The sequence below is a fragment of the Stegostoma tigrinum genome, chromosome 3 (genome assembly GCF_030684315.1).
Source record: "Stegostoma tigrinum isolate sSteTig4 chromosome 3, sSteTig4.hap1, whole genome shotgun sequence".
Classification (NCBI taxonomy): Eukaryota; Metazoa; Chordata; class Chondrichthyes; order Orectolobiformes; family Stegostomatidae; genus Stegostoma; species Stegostoma tigrinum.
In genome coordinates this window covers 92,737,059-92,758,141 of record NC_081356.1, presented here as the reverse complement: position 1 = coordinate 92,758,141, position 21,083 = coordinate 92,737,059, and the positions used below count along the sequence as shown (strand labels likewise).

At 40.5% G+C, this 21,083-nt stretch overlaps 1 protein-coding gene across 10 annotated transcripts in view; it reads left to right on the top strand.

Annotated features, from left to right (window-relative positions):
• adgrv1 (adhesion G protein-coupled receptor V1) overlaps window positions 1-21,083 on the top strand; it is a 560,536-nt gene that overhangs the window by 300,605 nt on the left and 238,848 nt on the right. For all 10 annotated transcript variants that reach the window (XM_048527106.2, XM_048527099.2, XM_048527104.2 and 7 more), the window contains 5 exons: window positions 1,415-1,586; window positions 9,369-9,507; window positions 13,367-14,214; window positions 16,905-17,022; window positions 19,947-20,118. In XM_048527106.2, coding sequence (XP_048383063.2) covers window positions 1,415-1,586; window positions 9,369-9,507; window positions 13,367-14,214; window positions 16,905-17,022; window positions 19,947-20,118 — 1,449 coding nt within the window. The remainder of the gene's footprint in view (window positions 1-1,414; window positions 1,587-9,368; window positions 9,508-13,366; window positions 14,215-16,904; window positions 17,023-19,946; window positions 20,119-21,083) is intronic.

Here is a 21,083-nt window from a genome sequence, read left to right as displayed (position 1 = left end):
TTTCAAAATCTCTAAACTTATGTGTAAATAGTTTGGATTTACTTATTTTATCTTCATTTCTGTTATGAAATAGCCTTTCTTTGATTACAATGAAATTATAAAATCGAGAGCTTAAGTTTCAGTGAGACATCACCTGATTCAAACCAAAACTAAACAAAATATGATCCATCAAACCAGCTTTCTGTCTGGGATCTGACTTGCACAATATTAACATCAGCTGGGAACGTAACAAGAGAAACTGGCTTAAGCTGTGAATTCAAGGCTAGGGGAGGGGGAGCATTAGTAGAAGTTTGCCCTGTGGGCTAGTGGAAGTGAGGGCATGACAGAGGCAGCTGATCAAGTAGCCTTGATCTTACAAAGATGCCTATGAGTTCTTCACAATGTTTGTTGGAGCTGAGGGTAGAGGGGATGGGCAGAGGGTTTAAGAGGTTTACAGTAAAAAGAAGATGCGGTAACACGTTGTATAACAAGATGACACTGATACAGTGAAAAGCAATTGTAGCAACTGAGAGGAGGACCCGACGGTGATCTGGGGGCTCAGTCAGATCTGGCAGTGGCTGATTAAACCACTTGTCTGCCATATCCTTTTAAGTCTCCATCTATTGGTACTAAAAGGAGTGGAAATAAGGCCCATACAGGTAAACAGCTAGTGTGAGAGAACACTGTTGTTTTTATAACTGGACACCAAATATGGAGTGAATGTGGGATTTATTCAAACCGTAGCTACAAAAATAGTATGATTAATGGAGAACCTAATGCTAGACAGTTGGGACTTTGAAAGTGTGGTTGTCAATGAATGGGGGAGTAATGATTTTACAAGAGACAGAAACAGAAGGATTTATTGTTGGGATGTGAAAATGCAATGTGGATGATATGTGATACAAGGATGTGATCCAATATAATCTTAGCTGTGATTGATTCAATGGGACTGACAGGGTAGAATATGGCAAAAGTTGCATTTATGGTTTGAATACTGAAAACTTACTGGAAACTTTGGTAACCTTAAAGTTTGGAGCAAAGAATAAATTCTATTACTTTAAAAACAGGCTAGATTTGCAATTTATTGGGATGAAAGTCTAGGTTTTTATTTGAAAAATTTCGGGACCTCTGGCTGAATAATTAGATTATCCGTTCAAGACTTTAATAAATGGCCACACTATTGTCCACTGCGTAATTTTACTCTGGCATATCACGCTCTGCAGCAATACTTTCAAGTGATTTATGAATTCCAAGTGAATTTGGAATGCAAAACTTGTTACCTAGAGTAACAAAAGTGTACTTTTGTTTGTTTTGTACAGAATGCATATGTAAGAAATGGACAGCTCTTTTTGATGCTGTTTGTAATTAATTCCTTAAAACCTCAGTGTTGCAGTGGTCAAACATTATTATGGCTGAATGTTATTATTCTTTTTAGGTTGGCTTTGAATCCTTGATTCTTGAAGTATCAGATGTTTCTGCTGGTACATGTAGTGCCACAATAACACGAAATGGTGTCTATGGAGTTGTGGTTGTAGAGTGGAGCAGTGGCTACCCTCATGGTATGACTCCTACTCGATTTACACCTGGTAATATCAAACCCGCATTTGGTAAGTGCCATTGAGAAAAGTTCATCATATTTAGTCGAGAGATGTGTGATAAATAAAAGCTGCCTGAATTTTTTTTCCTCACATATCTGACTCATGGAGCAGAAATTTCTGATTTTTTATGCCTAGTACCTATAGTGGCCCAGAAACTGAAGCTGTGAGTAGGAACAGAGGAATGCAGGAACACAATAGTAGGAGTGGGCCATTCAGCCTGTCAACTCTGCTCCATCATTGAATACAATCATGACTGATGGAGCACTTCAATATCTTTCACCTACACTATACCCAAACCCTCTGCACAATTGATGATCAGAAATCTGTCAGCCTCTACTTTAAATATACTCAAAGACAAAGCTTCCATAGCCCTCGGGTAGAGAATTCCAAAGATTCGTAAACCCATGAGTCACAAAAAAAAGCTCCTCATCTCAGTCCTGAATGGCATTTAAATTGCGTTTCCTGATTTTCATCTCTGCAAACAGTGAACACATCTTACCTGCAACTGCTCAGTCCCTTTTTAAGTCTTCTGTAGTTTTCAATGAGATCGCCTCTCATTCTTGGAAACTGTAGAGAATGTGGCCCAGCTGAACTAATCTCTCTTCAAATAATGGTCCTTTCATGCCGGGAACAAGTGTGGTGAACCTTCGCTGCCCATTTCCCCACTACCACATAGCGATAATATCCCCCCTGAGATTGTGGAGAGTGCTTGCTGAACAGCCAAGAAAGGACAGGATCGAGTATGCAATGTGCCAGTGAGGACTGGCAGGAGTATGACAGTTTGCAGGAAGCCCTGCTTGTGAAACATTCAGAAAGGTGGACAGTGGAGGGAGGACTTCAGATGCCTGCCACCCTTGGATTTTAGGCAGTATCCTGAAGGATAAAATGGAGGAGGAGCTGAAAGATAGAAGCAAAGTCATTATCCCTGAGTATGGGAGGAAGAGGGAAGCATGACGAAGCCAGTGTGATTGGAAGCAGGATGAGAGCAGCAAGAGTGTGCTGTCCAGGGATTGGATATACCGGAAAAAGTTTAATACTCTAGTTAGGCCCAGCAAAGTGAGTGTCTTACCATTTTTAAGTGGTGGCCATTTCACTCTGATTTCCCTTGCATTCTCCTGCACAACATTTCTCAATTTTCCACAGACTTGTTTCTTCCCAGCCACTCCATCAAATCTCCATCTCTGTGGATGCTTAGACTTATTGCCTTCTTACACTTCACCCTTACTGTCACCCCCTTAAATGTTATCCTTTCATTTTCAGCATACATTTCATTTCTTGTTTCCTGCATTACAACACTAATAACACTTTGAAAACACTTAATTAGCTGTAAAAAATGTTGTTAAAGCACTATTTAAATGTAAGTCTTTATATTTACATAACTCACTGCCTTAAAAAGAGGCCGTCAATTCAGGGAGCTGCATGGAATCAGGGTGAACTTTCCACCATCACCACCTGACTTCATTGGAGGAGGAGATCCTGGAGTTTGCCAAGTGGAGCACACACGCAGTATCAGTGATGGGAAACTAGTGTGTGGCCCATAGGTACTGTCACTTAACACCGAACAGCCACTCATGCTGTGTTGATGTCACAGCTCTGTGAACTGCCACAGTATGAACCATCCTGAGTCTATATTCTTTCTCGGTGTCGGCACCAACTCATGCCTTTGATCTCCTGCATGGCCTTCAGAGGTGGAGTCAATGAGGTAGTAGTGTGAGGAAAGCTCAGTGGAGAGAAACTATTCTGAGAATGGATTGTCACATGACCCATTCATACCCTGTCTAGCTGCAGATACTTACCTTGATAACAAAGTGTGAAGACCCTAGGCCCTAGGCCCGAAACGTCCGCTTTTGTGCTCCTGAGATGCTGCTTGGCCTGCTGTGTTCATCCAGCTTCACACTTTGTTACCTTGGATTCTCCAGCATCTGCAGTTCCCATTATCTCAGATACTTACCTTGGTGGGCCAGGTTTTCAAATTGTAATGTTCCTATCATATGTGAGCTGGATCCAGTGTTCTTGAAGTGTCAGTGTTGAGAGAGCTTCCTCCAGACTGTCAGAAGACCCAAACTCTGCTTGGCTAGATGTAGCAGTTGAACCTCAGCAAATGTGTTTGATAAAGGAACTTCTGGAGCTTCGCCATGCAATGTGTGTGCATTCCAGAGGCAATACACACCCTTGGAGAGAGATTGGAGGAGTCCATCTCTATTATCTGTGCTGTGATCACGAATATTTGCTCTGACATCCAGCTCTGTGGAAAGAGTAGTCTCCTGTTTTGAACATCAGGCATGGCAGACCACTGAGTGCAGGCAGAACTAGATCAGTGGCCAGTGCAGTCTGTACTTCACTTTACACAAGATGGAGCAGAAGCCTGGCCCTGGTAGATCAGTGCTTCACGGACGTGCAGCCCAATGCGCTGCAGCTTTTACCACAGGGGAGTGTAAGTAAGCATTGGAGACGTGCTGAAAAAATGGCAAATGCCAGTGGAAACTTTTCAAGACACCTCACTTCTCATTCCCTCATTGCACATCCCCTCCACAGGCTGGGGCTGTTTTTAACAGGGCTTCCATGGAGGCCAAAACCCAGATGATCTTCTCCACAAGAGCAAGAGAATGAGCAGTCTGCTTCCAGCTCAGTTGATTCCATTGTTTTGTTACTTATAATACCCAATTGAGCAAAGACACACACTTAGGTATTTATAGTGTAAATCAAGGTCTAATGATTACATTGCTGAATGAACTCCTCATTCTCATGATCTGTATTTTGTTGCCTTCCCAGTCACCCAGGATGGGAGCTCTCAGGTAAATGATCACTGTTTGAGGAGGAAGGACTGCGAATGTACTGACCAATTGGCTGACTAACTGTAGGATTACGATAGATCATTGGTTTGGTGAGGGAGTGAGGTGTATAGATTTTCCAAAAGAACTCTCAAATGTTTGCACGTGTAAATACAGCTGAATTATGCATATTGAAAACTGTTAATTATATATTAATAGTGTTTATTTTTATGGAATTTCTTGGTATAAGCTGGTGATTCACTTGAACCCTTAACGCAGACTGAAGCTGTAGTTGTGTAACTGTAAATTAATACAAAAGCATGAGGAGTAGTCCTTCAACTAACATTCTGGAATATCATGCAAGGGGTGCTTCTAGACCTGAATCATAGCTTGAACAGCTCAATAACTTATCCTGGTGATCATTTGACTCCTGAATTAATTCTCCTTTGGTTCAGTGAAAATGGTTCCTCACAGGATTTAACAATGAGATCATCTGTGGATAGACTTTATCTCCCATGAGTCAAATGCTGGGCCCGTGAAGTGGCTTAGAAATCTACTGGAGATGTAAATGATGGAGAATGGGTCATGAAACCTCCTGGTTATCAGGTGCAGACATGCGTGAAGGCCTTGCAATCCGAACAAACTACCTGCACGTTTAAGGGGGCATGGAAGTCGTTCCAATTTGTGAAGACTCCTGGCTGATCTGAAGGCACCTTGATTGCTACATCATACAATCATTCACCCCACTGGGTTACAGTGACCTTGTCTGTGTTAAAGTTGCTGTGCTTATGGCCTAGGCAAACACATTATTGGTGACCTGGGTGGTATATGATAGGAGACCATGACATCCAAGAGATATCTCCAACAGATGTTAGAAGGATCTGGAGGTAAAGAATTTGAGGCTTTGCAAATCTTGTTGATCACTATGTATTTCAAGGAGGCTGCAGATTGTCTGAAACAAACTACCATAAGAGTCTAAGCCTCCCGAGGTACTGATGCTCTATCATATAGAGAAAATTTGCCCTCTGCCTGTAGACCTTGGGATAAATCATAGAATCCATACAGTATGGATGCAGGCCGTTCAGCCCATCAAACCTACATGGACCTTCCAAAGAGCATCCTGCCCAAACCCACCCTCTGTCCTATCCCTGTAACTCTGCATTACCCATGACTAATCCACCTAACCTGCATATCTTTGGAGCATGGGAGGAAACTGGAGAACCTGGAGGAAACCCACACAGACACGGAGAGAATGTGTGCAAATTCCATACAGGCAGTTGCCTGAAGGTGGAATCAAACCCAGGTCTTAGGCGGTGTGAGGCAGCAGAGCTTCAATAACCACTGTGCCTTCCTGGGTCAAGAGCTTTGATCTGGAGCTCTCTGCCTGTCCACTCCACCCTGTGCAGTTATGCAGAAGCCATTTTCACTGGTGGCATTGGTATTCTGGTCCTGCTGCTGTGGCTGTGACAGATCCAGTAGCTGTTCCTCAGAGGTCCAAGCTACTGTCACGTGCAAGACTCCCTTGTTGCAGAGAATGGTAATAGCAAGGAATTTGAGACTCTGGCACGCATCCTCTGAGGCACTCTTAATATCTGGGCTTTGCTATTCATTCTCAGCAGTGATTTCAAGCTGACAGAACTAATCCTGTCAACATAACAAAGTGTGAAGCTGGCTGAACACAGCAGGCCAAGCAGCATCTCAGGAGCACAAAAGCTGACGTTTCGGGCCTAGACCCTCCTGAGATGCTGCTTGGCCTGCTGTGTTCAGCCAGCTTCACACTTTGTTATCTTGGATTCTCCAGCTTCTGCAGTTGCCATCATCTCTAATCCTGTCAACACATGTTTTATGATAATAAAATGTGAGGCTGGATGAACACAGCAGGCCAAGCAGCATCTCAGGAGCACAAAAGCTGACGTTTCGGCCCTCTCTCTGATGAAGGGTCTAGGCCCGAAACGTCAGCTTTTGTGCTCCTGAGATGCTGCTTGGCCTGCTGTGTTCATCCAGCCTCACATTTTATTATCTTGGAATTCTCCAGCATCTGCAGTTCCCATTATCTCTAACACATGTTTTATACTGTGTTAGCCAGGTGGCTTTTATAGTGCACTAAACTAGTCAATTTCTGTCAACGTCCTCCTGAGCAGTCATCTCATGATGCTGAATTAGCATGAAAATTAATTCCTGATTTAAATATTTTAATCAGTTTCTTGACCCCACCCCCCACCACCACCAAATGCATGTCTCACATTCACCTACAAACCTGCCAAGGTTAAACCCAGAGCTGGACAGAACAATGTTGGATCTGCGCTGCTTCTCAGGGATTTTATTCACCATGCCCATACCCTTATAATAAAATGTCCATGTCCATCATGGGCCTCCTGCACTGCCACAATGATGCCACCCGAAGGTTGCAGGAACAGCAACTCATATTCCGCCTGGGAACCCTGCAGCCATATGGTATCAATGTGGACTTCACCAGTTTCAAAATCTCCCCTTCCCCTACTGCATCCCTAAACCAGCCCAGTTCATCCCCTCCCCCCACTGCACCACACAACCAGCCCAGCTCTTCCCCCCCACCCACTGCATCCCAAAACCAGTCCAATCTGTCTCTGCCTCCCTAACCGGTTCTTCCTCTCACCCATCCCTTCCTCCCACCCCAAGCCGCACCCCCAGCTACCTACTAACCTCATCCCACCTCCTTGACCTGTCCGTCTTCCCTGGACTGACCTATCCCCTCCCTACCTCCCCACCTACACTGTCTCCACCTATCTTCTTTACTCTCCATCTTCGGTCCGCCTCCCCCTCTCTCCCTATTTATTCCAGTTCCCTCCCCCCATCCCCCTCTCTGATGAAGGGTCTAGGCCCGAAACGTCAGCTTTTGTGCTCCTGAGATGCTGCTTGGCCTGCTGTGTTCATCCAGCCTCACATTTTATTATCTTGGAATCTCCAGCATCTGCAGTTCCCATTATCTCTCATGCCCATACCCTTGCCTGCTTTCTCCTGATAATTTAAAATTCCCTCATGTATTCATCTCAAATGCAGGCATCAAATAATTATGCTTGAGCCTTTAAAAGAGACCCACAGAAACAATTCCATGGGATCAATTAAGAGATTTGTACCATTCAAGAGAAACTGGCTGATCTGTGTCAAAAGTGTGAACTTAAAATTGTGTGGAATTATTAGGGATGCTGTCTGGACAGATGAACCAAGCTCACTCCATTGCTGATCTTAGTATGTTTAATAGCCTTCAGTCATCTAGGCTAATATACAAAAGCCATTGACACATTTAACAGGCTAGATTTTGAATTTTGAACTATACCTTTTGTGGTCCAGACTCCTGTTTTCTTAGATGGCCATGCTGGTCTAGAATTAGAGTTGTCACAGTGCATAAGGAGGCCATTTGGCCTGTTATGTCTACAAGGGAATTATATTTTGATATTCCACAGACATGCTTGGACCTCAGGATGTCAATTCCTCAAATTGCATTGTTGCATGTATTCGTACAAGAAGGTTCAGTATTCACACTATAAGCTTTATATGATGTCTCTAAATTTCTGTAAAATTCGTACGATTACCCTTATTTCATGAAGTGAAAATTAGAGTCATAGAGATGTACAGCATGGTAACAGACCCTTTGGCCAAACTCATCTATACCGACCAGATATCATAAATAAATCTTGTTCCAATTACCAGCGTTTGTCCCAGATCCCTTTAAACCCTTCCTATTCATATACCCATAAGATGCCTTTTTAAATATTGTAATTGTACCAGTCTCTACCACTTCCTTCAGCAGCTCATTCCCTACATGCACACACCCACTGTGTGAAAAGGGTGACCCTTTTAAATATTTCCCCTCTCACCTTTAACCTATGCCACTGAGTTTTGGACTTACCCACTCTGGTCCATGCCCCTCATGATTGCATAGACCTCTAAAAGGTCACTCCTCAGCCTTCAACACTCCAGGGAAAATAGCTCCAGCCTGTTCAGCCTGTCCCTATAGCTCAAACACTTCAACCCTGATGTTATCCTTGTAAATCTTTTTTGAACCCTTTCTCATTTCATAATATCCTTCTTGTATCAGGGAGATCAGAATGTCACACTTTATTCCAAATGTGGCTTATCCAATTTCCTGTACAGCTGCAACATGATCTCCAAACTATTATATTCAATGCACTGACCAATGAAAGCAACCATATCAAATGCTGCCGCCTTCACTCTCCCATCCACCTGCGCATCCACTATCAAGGAGCTATGAACCTGCACTCCAAGGTCTGTTTGTTCAGCAACACTCCCCAGGACCTTACCATTAAGTATATAAATCCTGCCCTGACCTGCTTTTCCAAATTGTAGCACCTCATATTTATCTAAATTAAAATCCATCTGCCACTCCTCAGCCCATTTGGCCCATCTGATCAAGATCCTGCTGAAATCTGAGGTAACTATCTTCGCAGTCCACGACACCTCCAATTTCGGGGTCATCTGCAAACTGACTAACTGTACATGCTATGTTCACATCCGAATCATTGATGTAAATGATGAAAAGTAGTGGATCCAGCACCGATCCTTCTTGTACATCACTGGTCCCAGGCTTCCAGTCCAAAAACCAAGCCTTTACCACCAGCCTCTGCCTTCTGCCACCAGCCTCTGCCTTCTAAGCCAACAAAGGGACATTTAAAGGAGTGTAATTGATAAAAGCTGAAGTCCCTATTTTAAAATACCAAGGCTGATCGGATAAATAGAGCAATCATTCACGCAAAGTAGATATTGATTAAGGACAGAACTATTGGTGATGGCTTTCTGATGTAATCTGTCAGTCATGGAAGCATAAAGTTGCTACATTTACTGGAATCTTAAAAATATTTCTGCATGATTTCAATTTTAGAAACAATTTCTAATTCTTTAACGTTGTTGATTTTATATGTGTAAACTGGTAATAGTTGATCCATATGTGACACCATTATGTTTTGTCCTTTGCATTATGTTCTAAAATTTGTTTTGTGACTTAATTTTTACTTTACATAAGGTTCTGTTGTCCTTTTGCATGGTGAAAAAAGCAAGCAAGTATTTCTTACTGTACCCACTACCACCTTTACGGGAGTAGAATCATTCGCAGTACATCTGACTGCGGTGCATAGTAATTCTTCTGGTAAAGCCGAACTAAGGTAAAGTCAACAAGTTCCATCGAAATTTTTCATGACTGATAATTACACTTGTCTATAGCATTCATTGCTGATTTATTTTGTAGCTATTGCTTGTAGCTACGTATGAATTCAAGTCAATTGTTGACCATCAAACTAATGTGCAATGTTATCTCATATACAGTGAAAATTATTTACTATATGGTGTTACTGTCTGCTTGGGGGCTCATAAAACAAAGGAATTAAATTGACATTGACCTATAAATTCAGAAATTGCCAAAGAAAATTTCATATTTTGTAACTCAAACATTAATGTGAATTAGAGCCAACTTGAACTAAACATAAATTAATAGATAAATTGTAACTGAAATGAGCTGCAGTGCTGAGGAATACTAGATGTAAGAAAGACACATCTCATTCATCATCTGGGCAGTCCACTTCACTGATTGGGGCACCGATTTCAGCCACATTTGTCTTCTGAGCTTGGACCTTTCTTGAGGAGTTATGTAATACTTTTCATTCAAGTGTTTAGCCAACGCTCATATCTCAGCTCTTGTCAGTCTTGGTAAAAACAGAAACAAAGAAACAATGAGGAGTAGCTCATTCAGCACTTTGAGAGTCGTCCAGCATTCCATCTGATTGTGACTGATTCTCTGTCTCTCTCAATGACATATTCCCACTTTCTCCCAAATGCCTTGATTACTCTAAAAGCATTTTCTATCTCTTGAATATGTTCAGTGATCTGGCTTCCACAGCCTTCTGTGGTAGAGAATTCTGCAGGTTTACTTACTTTTTGAGTGACGAAAGTTTTCCTCATCTCAGTCTTAAATGGTCTATGCTGTATCCTGAAACTGCATCACTTTGTTCTAGACATCATCCCTGCATCTGCAGGAATGCTGCCTCTACAGCCATCTATGGCAAAGAATATCATAGATTCTCCACCCTCTGAGAAAAAACTCTTCATTTTAGTCTTTAATGGATGACTTCTTATTCTAAAATTACGCTTTCAGGCCATAAACTACCCCAAAAAGGGGAAGCAACATCTCCACATCTACTCTGTCAAGCTGCATAAGTACCTGATATGTTTCAATTAGGCCTCCTGTCGTTCTTCAAAACTCCAATGAATAAAGCCTATCCTACTCGTTTCTCCTCCTAAGCAAATTCCTCAATCCTAGAATCAATCTGATGAACCTTGTCTGGACTGTCTCCAATGCTCATATATCTTTGCTTAGATTAGATGAGGGGACCAAAACCAATCATCATATTCAAGCTGCAGTCTGACCAGTTTTTATCAAGACATTCCTAATTTAATACTCCATTCCCTTTGAAATAAAAGTCAACAATCCAATTGCCTTCCCTATAGCCACTGAATTTGAATGCGAGATTTCTGTGATTTCATGATGAGGATTCTCAAATCCCTCTTCTATAGCTTTCTGCAATATTTCTCTGAGGCCTATCTCTTCCTTTTTCAGTATTTAAAGTAGCAGGTACCATCTGATTTTATGTCATTTGTTAGTCTGTCTCCTAGTTTATTTTTACCTGTTTTTGGTGATCTTTTGTTGACTTTTAAAAATTTCCAATCCTCTGAGTTTCCACTAGTCTTCACCACATTGTATGTATTTTCTTTTCATTTTAACTTCCTGGGTTAACCATGATTGGCTTATTTCCTTGCTCACAACTATTATCATTATTCCTAGGACATATCTTGGCTGTGAATCATGATCTATTTTGTTAAATGTGTGCCATTGTTCCTCAGCCATATTTTCCACTCAATACCTTTCCCAGTTCATTCTAGTGAACTCTGCCATCATTTGTATGATAGTATCCTTATTTAAGTTTAGCACAGTTGTTTTTGACCCAGGTTTCTCGTCTCCAAACTGTGATGGTCACAATTCCCTTGGTATCTTTTTAACTCAGAATTTTTTATTAAACTTGCAACATTACACATTGTAAGATCCAAAATAGCTAGTTGGATATTCAACATGTTATCTGATATTCTTCAACAAAAAGCAAATCTCATTGCCACAGATGGCTGTGGAACCCAAGCCACTGAGTGTCTTTGTAACAGAGATAGGTTCTTAATTAATGAGGGGATCGGGAGTTATGGGAAGAGGGCAGGAAACTGGGGTTGAGAAACATTCCAACCGTGAGAGAATGGTGGAGCAGCCTCAAACTTGTATTGCTTAATTCTGCTCTGATATTTTAATGCCTTATGGAAACAATCCCGCATATACTCTGTGAATTTCTCCATGTGGCTACTATTGCCAATTTGAGATCCCCAATCTGCATAAAGATCGAAGTCCCCCATGATTATTATACTGCCTTTTTTACATGCCGTCTTGTACTGCTGATTAATTCTCTGCCCTATCGTATATCTCCTGAGAGGGGTCCATGGGCCAGTGTCTTTTTCCTTTTGTTAAATGTTGCCCCCACCCATGTGGATTCTACATCTTCTGATCCATGATCATTTCTTGTTATTGTACTTATTTCATCTTGTGCAAACAAAGCCACCCCACCAGTCTTCCCTTCCTATCTGCCTCTTTCAAAAAGTCACATGCCCCTAAATATTTAGTTCCGAGCTTTGATTCTTCATAATCCCTATAAGGCCATAACCATTAAAGTTTATTTGCACCGTTCATTCATTTAATTTATTTCAAATGCTGTGTGCATTGACGTAAAAACCATTAATTTTGCTTTTTTGGTACCCCCCTTAACCATATTTGCTGCTGTATTTTTGCTGCTAATTGCACTTGGGGACCATTGTCAATGTCCTCAGAGGTCACTCCCAGGAATCTGACATGTGCTGCTTCTGTGTCTCAGTGTGTAGTGGCACCTTCTTATCTCCCTGAGAAGGAGTGACCCCTGGAGGAAGGTCACGGTGCTTTGTTTCTTTTTGCAAAGCCACTACAGTGTGATGCCCAAGTGCAAGCCAGTTACATATGAGTCAATTGCTCAACCTCTCAATGGAGGAAATTATGTACTCGTATGCCTGAGACATACCAGAATGAAAGGGGTATATTCCTATTATAGGAAGAATATTATTAAATTGAAGGGTGTTCAGAAAGATTTACCAGGATGTTGCTGGAATGGAGGATTTGTGTTTAAAAAGAAATTAATCTGGATAGGAATCAATTTCACTGGGAGAGTGGAAGGTTGAGGGGTGACATTATAAAGGTTTATAAAATCATGAGGGCATTGATAAGGTGAATAGCAAAGGGTAGGGTAGGGAGTTCAAAACTGGGAGGCATATTTTCAAGATGAGGGGAAAAAATATAAAGGAATGTGGGGGACAACTTCTTTTACAGAGTGGTTCATATATGGGATGAGCTGATAGAAGTAGTGGTGGATGCAGGTACAGTTATAGTGTTTAAAAGACATTTGAACAAGTACACAAATAGGAAAAGTTTGGCTGGATTGGACCAAACGCAGATGGTGGACAGGTTTAGTTTGGGAACATAGTCAGCGTGGGCTGGTTGGACCAAAGGGACAGTTTCCAAGCTCTATGACTCTATGGGTAGACAATTCTAAAGATTCACAATCCTTAGAGTTAAGAATTTCCACCTTCGCCTGACCCCTAAACAATCAGCTGTTTATCTTGAGATTGTGCCTCCGTATTTTAAAATATCCAAACAGGGAATCAAGACATCAGTGTCTAAACTGTAATCATCCTTCAAAATCTTACGTTTCAGTGAAGAATGGTCAATACCTCAGGTGAATTCCAGGAAAAGCTGATGGAGAACAGAAACTATTAGATCCTACAGGATAGTAGGATACTTTTCAGCCAATGGGCTGACTGTTCTTTGTCATCCATGATTATTTTGATGTTCTTATGTATGAATACATAAAGGATGAACAATACTTACTGTTGTTTAATTTTTTATAGGTCAGGATTCACTGTAGCTGAAGTTGAGCCACTTGGAGTCTTCCAACTTGCCCCCAATTCGAGACAGGTGCATATAGAGGAAGATACAGGCATAATTACTTTACATATCCAGAGACTGTTTGGCTTCCAAGGCAATAAAACAAAGCTGACATATTACACAACAGCAGGAAGTGCCAAACCTACTGAAGATTTTGAGCACATCCAAAATGGAGAACTCATCTTTACTTTACATCAGATAGAAGCATTCATTAAATTGCTTATCATCAATGATAATATTCCAGAAATGGATGAAGTATTCTACCTAAATTTATCCAGCATTGAAGTTCTGGGTTTTGGGCCAAATAATACAGAGGCAAAACCTCATTTGAATCTAGACTTTAGTGTGTCGTCTATAACCATTATTGCCAATGATGCCACTAATGGAGTTCTAAGTATTGGACCCACAGTAATACACACTTTAGAGGATACTGAGAATGCAACGATGCATGTAGTGCTTCTTAAGATTCAAAGAACACTGGGATTTACTGGTATTATTGGTGCAAATGTTGTGATGTTTGGAGGAAAAAAGGCTGCAGATGGTTTACAAGAAAGTCCTTTACAAAACGTCCAACAAAACTCTACTTTTTCCTGGGCCAGAGAAGGAGCAGATTTTGAAGATGAAATCTTGAATGTTACTTTACAGAATGAGGAAAGGGAGATCAGTGTATCTATCAGGATCTTCGATGATAATGAACCAGAGGGACAAGAGTTTTTTTATGTCTACCTAACAGGTCCTCGTGGAGGGGCAAGACTTGTGGAAGAAAAAGATGAATATGGTTACATGGCTTTTATGCAGATCATTATCTTAGGTACCTGAAATATTATTTATTGTGGATTATGTTCAGTAAAAACTACTGGCAGTTATGCACCAATGTTAGTTGCACCATTTATAATATTCCCTCATTTCACTAAATTGTGGTTGTGCACATCATCGCTGCCAAAATGTGCAATTTTATTTACAAAACCCAAAGCCACAGCCCAGATGGACCTGACAAGCCACTGTCAAGGTGTGTTGGAATTTCACCTGCTGTTGTAGAAATTGTGCGAAGTTATTTTAAACCTTTGAACTTCATTAACATGTTACTGGTACACTTTTTGAGAGATAGCAGTAACTGCAGCATCTGGAGGCAGAGACAATACCGTATGAAGCTGGAGGAGCACAGCAAGCCAGGCAGCATCAGCGTCAACTTTCCTGCTCCTCTGATGCTGCCTGATCTGCTGTGTTCCTCCAAGTCCACACAGTATTGTCTCTGATACACTTCTTGCACATTTTGGGCTGAAAGTAGCTTCTGGGCTGCAGGAAATTGGGCATTCATGAACTCATGTTGGTACTTGGGTAAAATGTGGAGAATGAACCTTCGCAGGGTCTTTAGGGATAGACAGTTTAAGGAGATTCAGGTTTTAGAGACTGGAACAGCAAGATAAAGACTATCCAATGAGTTTGAAGGAGCACTCATACTTTGCATGTGCAAAATAGGATCTCATTAGCTTTGAATGAATGGCTGATCTGTCCAAAAGCCTGCATAAAATTGCTGTTGACAGAACTTGGGTAGCTGAATACAGGGAAGTGACTTGGCAATTATAACTTGCCTAGTTTTGGACAAGAAAGTAGAATTAAAATCTTCCACAAAATTGTGTAGATTTTGGGCTTTTCATTAAGATTTTCTTAAAAACGTCAATGAGTAATATTGCATCCTAGATTTACAACATTTCATTTACTTTAAAATTTTGATTTTTTTTGGGATGGTGTGGACCACTATTTCAAAATGATAAGTTAGCCAAACATGTATGATTTCGTCACTTATGTATTGATTTCCGGATGCTAGAATTGTGCTCATTTAATAGGTTATTATGTCAACATGTGCAAAACAGTCAGAACTTTATCTGTCAGAGCTTTTGTAATAAACTTTGAGGCATGTATTCTGCTCCTATCTTTACAAGCCAAGTGTAATGGAAGCACAGATTGCATACAAACGCCTTGAACTTTAAACACATTGTGGATGGGGCTGTGCACCTTGGCATCATTCCATGTTGCATGCTTTGGTTGAAGGTAAAGAAATAATGTAAATCAAACCCATTCCTCATACCTTAGGCTTGCATGATGCCTTCCTGATTGCGCCCTTTGAAGGCACAAGCATGTTATAAATAGCTAGGAGAAAATAAATGCTTCCAGGTTTTCTGAAAGCCGTTCAAAGATCTGGTCAGGCTTTTTTCTCTTGGTCAGTTTCCTTGTGTTATTATGAGCTGACCTTCTTTTCTTGTCTACATTACATTCACATTTAAATTTAAACTTCTAATGTGTTTTATTTATTTTCTATCTCATTTAGCTGTTTGCAGTATGCAGCGGGCATCATTCCTAGAATTAATGCTCTTTCAAAACTCCTTTTGGCTCCCAGAAGCTAGTGGATTTCAAAGCTCTTCTATTAGGGCTGGGTTCGAAATTTGTAGAGTACATGAGGTCATGCTGGAGTTCCTTGGGCATGTCAGATAAGAGGCACATTTGATGATTTTGATCAGCAAACTCTTTCTGCAGGTTTATCCTATCATAGTGACATGAGGTGCATCATCAGAAATGTTATCAGAAGAGGTTGGTAGTTTGAAAGGTCTGCCCTAGAAAAACAAAAACAATTATACAACTCATTTATAACAGGAATAGTAGTAAATGACTGTGCATTTTACAGATGAGATATCATAAGGTTGGCCTTCATTCCACTTTGCATCCTGAAGGTGTGCCTATCCGAATATGAGTACACATACAATACAAAGCAGAATCTGTGCAACTGTGTGAAAACTTCATATGAATAAACTAGAAGAGCATGTACAACACATTTTGAGAATCCATTGCATGCTGTTTCTGCCTGTAGATGTTTCAAACTCCTTCAAATGATATTGACCTCCCCTGTAACACCTATTAGGGATGGCATCCTCTGTAGTATCATATTAGATAAACTTGCTCACACCCACCTCATCGAGCTGTATATTCAACAACATCCTAGGGAAGGGGGTCAATGCTCCAGAATTAGAATTTGACATGCCTCTTTTTGTTTTACTTTTTATGTGTCACTTTTTGCTCAACAACCTCTGGCAATGGCTGATATATGACTTTGGGGGAAAAAAAATGAATGGACTGCAGATGCTGTAAGTCAGAAACAAAAACAGATGTTGCTTTAAAAACTCGGCAGGCCTGGCAGCATCTGTGAAGAGAAATCAGAGTTAACGTTTCGGGTCTGGTGACCCTTCCTCAGAACTATTCCATTACTGGGAATGGGTTTTAGTTGAATTTGGACTGCATTTAGGTGCAGTTTAGAGCATTGGTTTAACAGTTCCTAAAGTTAGAACAAAACAATTCTTATCTTCTTCCTGTGTTGGATGTAAACCCAGCCAAAGCAAATCAATGCAACATACATTCCTCAAACCTGCTTTTATTTTTCAAAAGAATTTTAAATTATTACAGTTTAATGTAATTATGTTATTTAACTGTCATATATTTTCAATGCAGGAAGTGACATACAGAATGGCATTTTTGGTTTTACACGGGTCGCCCCAAGTAACCTAGTGTTGGATGAAGACTCTGAACATAGGAAGCTTCAGCTAACTGTTGAGAGACAAAGGAACAGGTACAATTTTAATGAATAGAAATGATTTTCATCTTTACATGCTAAGACAGAGTAGCACCATAATGAAATCAAATCACATATCTCTAACACTAACTGGGAGTTAATAGGCCAATGGGTTTTGGTTGGACAGTAGGAGTTTAGAATGCATTGACTGGACAAAGTTTGAGTCTTGGAGCTGTTTAATCCTCTGGCCTCAACGCAGTGCCACCAATCAAATCCCACACAAAAACAATGGTAAGCCACTGTTAGCATGTAAACAGGATAGGATATTAGTCAGGCCAGAGAGCATTGACTGTCACAAAGAAAGGGTTGTGTACAAGTAGGGAAGTGACGATAAAAATTTACTTTGGTTGGTCTTACAAAAGGGAAGAGAGGGGACATTGGGGAGTTGACTTAAGGAAATTGACAAACACTTAAAGAACATGTCAGAGAAGATGCAGAGCCACGTTAGTCTGGTAGGAAGATCACAGCTGCTTCGAAGTTGGGCTGAATGTGCAGCCAGAGTCGTTCAGATGTAGTTGGATATTCATTACGTAGGTGCTTTATTTAGACAGGCTCCTTGACCGTCTGTACAAGTATACAGGTTAAATATTTACAAAGGATAGTGATTTGAGCTTTTGAATGGATACTTTCTTTAACTGCCTTTCTTAATTATGGATGGTTCATCCTTCTCATCAAGTGCTTCTTTTTGACCAGGATAAATCATTGCTGAACATTATGAAATATCTGCTTAATTATCTGCCACTGCTCATCTACTCCGACTAATTTCCCAGCCCACTTTAGACAACTCTTTCTTTATGCCTTTAACTGCACTTAGTTAAATTGCCGACACTGATTTGTGACCCAAGTTGATCTTCCTCAAACTGAATTTGAAATTCCATCATCTTGTGATCATGACCCCCTAAAGGTCCCTTAACTATGAGGACTAATATAAATTCTATATCATCACATATTAGTTGATCTATAATAGCTCGTTCCCAGGTAGATTCTAGGTCATCAGCATCATGATCTTCAGGTGCAGTTGTGTTTGCAGGATTAGGACAGAAGATACTTAATCCAGAAGTGGATGACTGTGGTTCATCACCTTCTGACTGTTTGTTTCTTAGGGGTTGGCTTTAAAAAAATATCCAGTATTTGCTGTTTTGCCCTTAGCTTTCACGAGAGAAGACAAACAGATAAGCAAGATAGTAACTGTAGGAAATATCTTGTAATAGCTTCTGTCACAAGGGACTAAGTACTTGGCAAACTGATGGGACTAAGGGTGAACATGTCACCAGGACCTGGGGGGTCTGCATCCAAGGATTTTGCAAGAAGTAGCTGCAGAGATAGTGGAGGCAGTGGTCAAAATTTTGCAGAAATTATTGGATTCTGGGAGGATTCCAGCAGATTGGAAACTGTTAATATAATGCTTTGTTTCAAAAAGGGAACAAAGCAGAAAACACAAAACAAATATCTCTCATTGGGAAAATGCCACAGTCATTATTAAGGAAGAACTAATGGAACATTTTGAAAAGCTTAAATGTAATCAAGCATGGTCAGCGTGGTTTCGTGAAAAGGAAATCATGCTCGATAAATTTGTTAGTTCTTGTTGGGATACACAAGCAGAGTTGATAAATGGGAATAAACAGATGTATTTCATTTGGATTTACAGAAAGTACTTGATATGTTGCCACAAAAATGGTTTGTGGGTCTTTTAATGGCTTATTAAATTGGTCTTATCCACATTGGAAGAACCTGGCTAGTGGAAAGCTACAAGGATCAATCCTAGGACATCAATTTATTTACTGACCACATTACTGGCTTGTGATGTGAATTTGCCAAAAGTGCTATGGGCATGTTGTAAAGACAATGTAAGGAATATGCATAAGTCAGGTGACTGAGCAAAAATATGGCAGGTGGAGTTCAATGTAAGAATATGAGAGAGAATGCACTTTGGTAGGAAGAATCAAATAACAGATTATTACTTAAATGAAGAGAGATGCCAAAAAAGTGTAATGCAGAGGGACCTGGGTACTATAATTAAGAAGACACATGGAATTGGCCTTGTTACCAGGGAGTTGTGAAAAATAAAAGGGAAGCCTTGTTACAGTTGGGCAGGGTGTTGGTGAGGCTACTATACTTGAGTAGAGTACTTGAGTACTCTACAGTTTTTGTCCCTGTATTTGAACAAAATAGATTTGGCTTTGGAAAACATTCACTTGGCTGGTTTCTGGGATGGAGAGCTTGACTTATCAAAGGTGATTAAATGAGCCAGGCCTTTATTTATTTGAGTTTAGAGGACTGAGGGTTGGTCTTGTTGAAACATACAAGATTCTGACGGTGCTTGACAGGGTAGATGTTAAGAATGTAATGTGAAAATCTTGAACTGGGGAACATAGCTTCAGAATAAAGGAACACTGATTTAAAACTGAAATGCAGAGGAATTTCTTCTAAAGGAAAGTCAGTATCTGGATCTATAACTTAGAGTGGCAAAGCTAGATATTTAAGTATTTAAAGAGGAAGTTGATAGATTTTTGAAATATCAGGGAAGTAAGTGTTTTGAGGAAATGGCACAAAAGAGAAGTTGAGGCCTAGCACATAGTCAATAAGATTTTACTGAATGGCAAGATAGGCCTGAGGGGCCAAGATACATACTACTGCTTCTATTTCATATGGTCTTTTGGAAAAGTTTTGAAGGGCAGACATTTCTGGGAAAGAAAATTAGATTGTTCCACTGAGGATCACGTGAATTGCCTCTCCAGATTTCTGTCCAGATGGTGAAGTTAAAAATCTACCCGATCTTATCGTCTGAGCCTTATTCACTTTCATGTTAATGGAGGGAAGTTGATCGAAGAGTGTGATTTTGTTAACAGATGTTCCAGTATTAAAAAACTAATTATTTTACCCCAGATATTTCATGGCTGACTTTTATCTTGCATTTACAGATCTTTTGAGGACGTGAAGATTTTGTGGCGTGTGACATTTAATGAATCAGATGTTGTACTACAAAGGAATGAGATAGATCTGGTCAGTGAGCTGACAGCTATATCGGGAATGACCCATTGTATTAGCGGAGAAATTGAATGTTCTATCATCATTGAAATCAAGCCAGACAAGGTTAGTATCAAGAAAGACACTGCTACTTACAAAACTACTGGACGTTGACTTTTGAGCAGCCAAATTGGAGTTAGTTTGCTGTCCATTTTGTTGATGAAGTAGCTCCATGATTTTAAGGATCAAACCCCATTTAACTTTTCCAGGTAAGTTCCAGGACTTTAAGTAGCCTTCCTAATCAATTCCATGCTGGAATAAACCCTGAAAATTAAATCAGCAAGGCATACTGAAGCATGGTACCTTGACCTGGAGCATGAGTATCCCAGATTAATTTTTGAACTTTGAAAGTGTGCTCCTGCTCCTCTCGAGCTCTCAAATAATTCAAAAATTACCTTCATGGGGTCATTTCTCGACACATTCCCATGGAATGAATCAAAGATAGAACTGCACAGGTTCTGATTACTTTCCATCTAAACTGGTAATCATGGTACTATTACACTGTTGCTTGTTATTGTCATTTGACGTTGAACCTTTGCTTGAAACGGAAAGACATTGTGGCCGTTGGCCTCACCTCTCCCCTTCCCACAGTGGTACACCCCCCTGTAAAATGGAGTGGGTTACACTGTTGGAGCTGTAGGTACAGTAAAGCCAATTTGATGTTGTTCCTCTCACGTGCCTTCGTACATGTACTCACTCTCGCTCACCCTCTCTCTTGGGTCAATGGTGTACACTAAAGTGCTTGGAGTGACATAAGTACGTGCGCATTTCAAGCTGGAAGGACTGTCCCAGATCGAGCATGATGCCAACAGAGGCCTGACCCTACCAGGAATTTAAGCTTGAAAGTGGGTATTCTTACGTTTAAAAGTGCAATCTAGTAACAAGAGATAGTAACAAGAGGACGCACCTTAGCAAGAGAACCTCAGTAAAGATGAGGAACCTATTTTACACAGAATGTTGCTGTGATCTGGAATTCACTATCTGAAAGAGAGATGAAATCAGATTACATAAAAATTTCAAAAGGTTATTGG